General features: G+C 49.2%; 1 protein-coding gene across 7 annotated transcripts in view; it reads right to left on the reverse strand.

Moving 5' to 3' along the window:
- The window catches only part of cbfa2t3 (CBFA2/RUNX1 partner transcriptional co-repressor 3), a 46,933-nt gene extending 42,433 nt beyond the window's left edge, over positions 1–4,500 (reverse strand). For 3 of the 7 annotated variants that reach the window (XM_010881478.4, XM_010881454.4, XM_010881437.4), the window contains exon 1: positions 3,425–4,483. In XM_010881478.4, the coding sequence (XP_010879780.2) occupies positions 3,425–3,629 (205 nt within the window). In that variant the 5' untranslated portion in view covers positions 3,630–4,483. Of the gene's footprint in view, positions 1–3,424 lie in introns of all 7 variants that reach the window. The other 4 variants (XM_020052911.3, XM_010881445.4, XM_010881461.4 and 1 more) reach the window with 4 other exon arrangements.
- Between the last annotated feature and the right edge of the window lie 1,880 nt (positions 4,501–6,380).

Below are 6,380 nucleotides of genomic sequence, written 5' to 3' on the forward strand. Positions count from 1 at the left end.
TACTATGGACCGACGGATCATTGCTCCATTTACTCAAGCACATATTTGATGCTGGTTTTACAAATTGCATCCGGAGTGCCTCTGACATTCTATTTGCAATCGTGCAGTAAAGTGGCCGTTCAATCCATCAGAGCATGATGGGAATTTCAACTGAAATGATGTTGTCTATTTTTCTAAACTGTACTCTGTTATTTACATAGTGCTTTGGTGATGAAATTTCACATCGCTATATTATAAAATGTATATAAAATCTTCAGAATCGTTCAGGGTTTCCTCCCTAACATATAATTGAAATGATATCCAAAGTCTGTATTTTGTAACCTGAATTTCCAATTAATAATAGATTAATTAGTGTATTTTTTGCTGACACATGGGCTGAATTCCCTTTAAAAAAAAAAAAAATCATGATCTGTACTAAATCTGTACCAGGCTACTCAATATAGTAGACATTTCAGTTGCGATTTTCCTAATTTCCTCATCATCTTTTCCTCATCGATCACTCTTTTACCCCAGCATCCACTGATGTAGTCTCAATCATAGGTAACAATCAAAATAATCTTCTAACGGATTATATCAGAGACCTAAGGACTGGACCACGATTTTCTTAAAGGATCAACTACACATTTTAAAGGGGAGGGCCACGCACAGGCATGTACATGCAGACACACACACACACACACACACTCACAAACACACACACTCACACATTGTATTCTGGTTTACTCAATATGTGTGAAAGAGGTGACCCTGAAGTTAGTGGGGCTGGTAGCCAGTCCTGCTCGGGGATGAGGAAGCAGCACCTGGTCGGTAAAGTGTCTTTACTGAAGCCCAGGATGCAGGACCAGCAGAGAAAGTCAAGTGAGCAGCAGTGGAAAGTTCCCAATTAGCTGTGTTTCTGTTCTGCACCTGAATACATCCGCATGAAGCACACATACTACCTTTCCTGTGTGTTCCTGAGACTGAGCGATTGTGTCCACATTGGCATGCAGAAGAGATTGCATGTGTTTGCGTGCGTGTGCGTGTGTGTGTGTGCGTGTGTGTGTGTGTGTGCGCGTGCGCGTGTGTGTGCGTGTGTGCGTGTGTGTGTGAGCAGACAGTTGGTAGTGCTGGGACTGAAGATAGCAAGGAGAGGAGGATGAATCACTATCACGTTGTGAACATCTGTTCCTCACACAAACCACAAAGCTGGTGCAGAGGAAATAGAGAGGATAACTGCTCTCTCTCTCTCTATCCTCCCCCTCCTATCTCTATCTCTCTCTCTCTCACACACACACACCCATTCTCTGCCTCCCTCTCCTTCTCTTTGTCTCATGGTGATATCCGTCACGGACTCATCACCCATCATCCTTGAGTTATACCTATCTCTGTTAAGAGAGCCATTTTATACTGTATCTGTTAATACTGTCCAGTTGTGTAATGGAGAATGATTAGGTTGTCGTTGAAGAGAGAGGTAGAGGGGAGTCATGTCAACCTTACAGCCAGACGTCCCCAAAACCCGAATGGCCATTGAAGCATGTTCACCGTAAAGACATTCATGTCTCTCCTGCGCATAAAGTGTCTGCCTTTCCTTAACCATGGAGAATTAGGAAGAGCTGAGCTTTCTCTGAAGCCTGTGATAGGTCTAATCCAAAGCTTGGTTGTGATTTCATTCCACCTTTTCCCTTAAAGTCTCCCGCTAGATTCAGTCTTCTCCATTCCTCCTCTCCTCCTACCCACCCTCCCCGCTCCTCCGTCCCCCCTGTCCTCCCCCTCTCTTTGGGCCCGCTGTGAGGGTGTGCTGGTGTTGGCGGGTGGCGGTTCCTCATTGTGGTGTGCTGTGTGCGCGGTGATAAGACACAGGCAGAGGAGCCAGCGTGCCGACATATCCCTGCCACCGCGGTTATCGGCTGCCGCAGCTGTGCCTGAGCTCTGCGACATCTGCTCCCTCACAGGAACCCTGCGCCGTGTCTCATAACGCCTCACACACAGACACACGCACACACACACACACACACACAAACATCTACATAGGAAATATTACAAGACCATTACCATTATGCTGTCTGAACGATATCACCGGCACATAACAACCCCCCCCACTCCCCCCCAAAAGAAACAAACAGGTAAACTACCTGAGACAAAGAGTGTTGTTTACAAGGACATTAGTTCCTCCCTGGAACATGAGGCAAGCCTGACGGACGGTGCCAGCATTTACCACAGTTCTGCTGCATTTTTATCAGAGAATTACAGGGGATGCTTATGACTAAGCCTAATTATAGAGTGCTTATCGCTGAAATGTTCACAAAGCTCATTACTGCCAAGAAATGGGAGCTGCTGCAGGTAATTCACAATGTTGGGTATTAGTCCTACTCTAAATCAGCACCCCCTTCTGCATACTCTATTTAGAGTCTATAAAGTAGAGCTTTAATGTCTGCTGCTTTTAATGCATTTCACTGCTACTGGCCTCACTGATTTGTGAAGTTTTTACCTAAAGGCCCTACTCCAGTTTTTTACACCACTTAAAGAATCAATTACCAGATTGTATTATTTTTTTTAATTTGTCGAACAACGTTTTGAAAACAGTCAAGAGATCCTTTGCTTTTAGAGTGTTGAAAGAGTGGATTTGAGAAGGGAGAAAGTATTAGATCCCGATAACAAAGACTCTCCCATTTTTTCAGTTACACCTTGCTTCTCCCTAGTCATGGATACTGTTGAGTGCCAGGCTGGCGAGGCGGAGTGGGATGGGAAGAGATGAGATGGGAGGGTGCCTGTTGAGGGCCCTGATGGGCACAGTAGTCAGTCGTAGGCCCCCATATACTCTGAAGAAACCAGGTTTCTAGAGGGATCCTAGAACAATCATTTTATTTCAGTCAGAATCCCGCCTGAATAGGGTTCTATGTGAAACACAAATGGGTTCTACCTTGAACCAAAGGAGTTCGACATGGAACTGAAAGGTTCATTCAAAGGGGTCCCCCACTGGGACAGCCAAGAAACCCATTTGAACATTTTTGTTTTGAGTGTGCAGCCCCTCAGATCTACAGTACAGGGCTCTCCAGCTGCCAGGGGAGCCCAGGGGAAGTCCTCATCCTCACATCTTCACCAGCCTCAACAGCTTTCTCTTTCCCCTTCGGTGCGCGTCCACACGTGCTTGCCTCTGCATTCATATGCCTTTATCATGGTCATTTGACAGCAAACTATGCCCTCAGTAATGGGAACAACCTGGTGTCTGTTGGATCTTGGACGTCAAGTGATATCTCTCACAGTAACAGGAAGCTTTTTTTCCATGTCTAGCGTGTAGCATGTGGTGTTCCCTCAACACAGTCTGATTACACATCAATCAATCCAGCGTAATGAGAAAAGAATGACGGCAGGAGTTCCCCCATATTCACTCGCACAGGAACAGACTGAACTACCTCCCATAACGCAGAACAGGCTCACCACTCACCTTCGTTACTTCTGCTCTGGCTCCTGGATCCCAGGTTGGAAATAGTGCTGAGGTGATGGTTCCATCTGTCCATCGCCCCCCTGTGACTGGTCAGCATCACGGTGGGAACCCTGGGTGGATCGGACAGATTGGCAGAGGCGGAGGCTCTCCGTGGGTCAGACCTCCTCTGGCGCTCCAGGTGTACCTTGGCGGCCACACTCTGCATCCCCCCACGCTGCAGTAATCCACAACACTGTCCAAATATTGCCCTCTGCTCTGTGTCAAGGGACAGACTCGACTACACACATCGGCTGTTCTAGCTTCCTCTCTGTTTGGTCAGTCTGCTGGGCGCTCTGGTTACTTACTGGCTGATTGACTGACTGACCGGTTGCCTGGCTGACTCCTTCAGGCCTGGGGGTATCACAGAATGGTAGTCCTATGACTTTGGTGATTAGAAAATGACCCCAGCACAACAAGAGCATATGGCTGCCAGACACAGAGAAATGGAAAACAACTGGACCTTTTTTCTACTTCTACCTCCCGCTCTAACAAGACTGCCTTCAAAGTTCCTCTTCTTTTCTACTTCCTTTCTGCGTTGGACGCGGTCTTCAAAGGTCTCTTCCTTCCCTCATGCTGTCCTCCGGACCACGATGTGCCTCTTTAGTAGCCTGTTGTACCACCGACTTTGGTATTTACCCGCGTACGATGCTCTTTCTCCCCAACCGGCGGTCTTTCTCTGTCGCCGCGCTGTTCTCTGACTCTGTCAACAGGAGTGTGGGAGTTGACAGCATGTGTTGTCAGAGTGTGAGTGGCAGGGAGAGGTCAGCTGGCCTCGTGGCTCCTCGTTCCATCGCTGTTCTGGCTGAGGGGCAGTGCACTGGCCTGAACCCTCCTCCACTCCTCCAGTGAAGGAGAGCGGTGGCGCGTTTGTGAGCTGTGACTGTAACAGTGTGTGTGTGTGTGTGTGTGTGTCCTGTCCCCGCCGTGCGAAAGGGGTGGTTCCCCAGGGGAAGGTAAACAGAGCTGCAGGGTAGTGATAGCAGCAGACAGCAGGCTTCAGCCTCTGCCGGGGCTTCCTCTGGCAGGAACCAGCTGTGTGTGCGGCCGGGCCAGGCAACCCAGTCTTCCCTTTCCCTCCGGACACGGACAGAGCTCCTCCTGTTCCTAACGCTTCCTCCCTAAGACCCCACTGGCCAGCCGCCCCCGGCCACCAACCCTCCCCCCCATGGCACTGGTTACACAGATAACGTTGCCCCTTCTTTCGCTGGTTTGGTACGTCTCCACCATGGGTCTGTCCAGACGCCATGTGCCCCCCTGCCCCCAACCTCTGCTCTGAACCCTGCCCCGACCCCGGCCCTAGTGCCCCAGTGACCCCTCTGTGCGTCTGTGTGTTTTCTCCAGCCAGGCAATGGTGAGGTAACAGGGGTTCCTCTGGGAAAAGCAGTGAGGGCACAGCTGTGACCTCTGACCTAACAGAGCAGGGCATGGTGGGGTGTGGTGTGGTTGGATGGAAGTGAGAGGGGATGTGAGCACACAGATGTGGCGTCCTTCTGTCTGTCAGAATGAAACCAGAACACAGATGGCGGACAACATTGTGGATGTGAGACAAACGGTTGTGTGTGTGTGTGTGTGTGTGTGTGTGTTCAGTTGAGGTAGGGCAATGTTGACACGTGACACAATTGGGACTTTACACAGTGTTAGACTATACTGTAGGTTGACGCTCTGTTTCATTTCCTTCATGTATTCTAGTTGCTTTTAAAGAGCATTCTCTCGCTTGACTGTGCACTAAGACTGAAGGAATCAAATGTGTTAGTATCCTCAAGCAACACTCAATAGCATCATCCAATCTGATAAACCTCCATGTAAAGTTTAGTGTAATGTAGAGCAGTTTGAATGTTCATGTTTGTGTGGGTGTCTGTGTTCAGGATGAAGCGGTCATCATGTTGACCATCTACATATAAGCGTGACGAGATAACGTGTGGCGATAAAAGGAGATCACAGAGACATAGCTCATTCCCACATCCAGCCCTGCGATTGCCTGTGGAGACAGAGAGGGGATGGCTCCATTGGATTAGTGTTTAGGTTTATGTGTGACTGCTCTCACCCGTACCAACCCTCCTTTCCCCTCAGATGTTGGCAAGTCTAAAATGAGTTTTTTGGGGTAGTGAGATAATGACTCCCTGCTGTGGCCCTGGCAGGTACTATCGTGACCTAGCGGTGCTTCTCTTCACAGATAAGGTCACGGGACTGGGGCGGAAGACCGGAGCCAGGGGAGAAGAGGGTGGCGTGCGGAGCTGCTGAGCGAGCGGCTAGCCCGGCCTTATCTCCTCCGCAGCTCACAGATGCGCCATGCCAGACCACCCGTGTCAGGAGGATTCTTCTATCAGCCACACGCAGGCCTCTCTGGCCAAATAAATATACTGCAGGAGGACGAGCAGGGGCCTAATTATCACTTCACCCGGGAATCAAGCAAAGAGACAGAAAAGTAAAACTTTGTATAAAAAAAAGTTATATGAGCTATATGAGTCTCATTAAAGTGAGGAAAGACGGTCTCTTACTTTTTCCCTACTCGCTGTCTGAAATTGGTATTGGCCCGTCCTTGGTACTGCACTGTCATCCGCAAACGTGTGGTCGGTCGCTTTAAAAAGGAGCAGAAACGGTTTCACCTTTCTGCAGCGTGAGAAATTCTCACAAGCCTCACAACTCCTGAGGTGGAGGGAGGATGAGCTTGTGAGAGAGAGATGAAGGGAGGGAGGGAGGGAGAGAGGGGGAAGGAGAGAGAAGGACAGAGGGAGAATGAATCGGGGCAGGGGGGCAACCATATGGTGGAGTCATCTTCCTGTCAGACACCTGGACTCTTGATGGCTGATCTGTTCACCTCGGTTGAAGTACTTATCTTGGCTCCTCCTACTTCCTTCATCGCATCACTGCGTGTGACTCTTTGAAACACTGACTCGGGCAACGCTCATTTACGTCC

Source organism: Esox lucius, chromosome 2 (genome assembly GCF_011004845.1).
Source record: "Esox lucius isolate fEsoLuc1 chromosome 2, fEsoLuc1.pri, whole genome shotgun sequence".
In the NCBI taxonomy this organism is placed as follows: domain Eukaryota; kingdom Metazoa; phylum Chordata; class Actinopteri; order Esociformes; family Esocidae; genus Esox; species Esox lucius.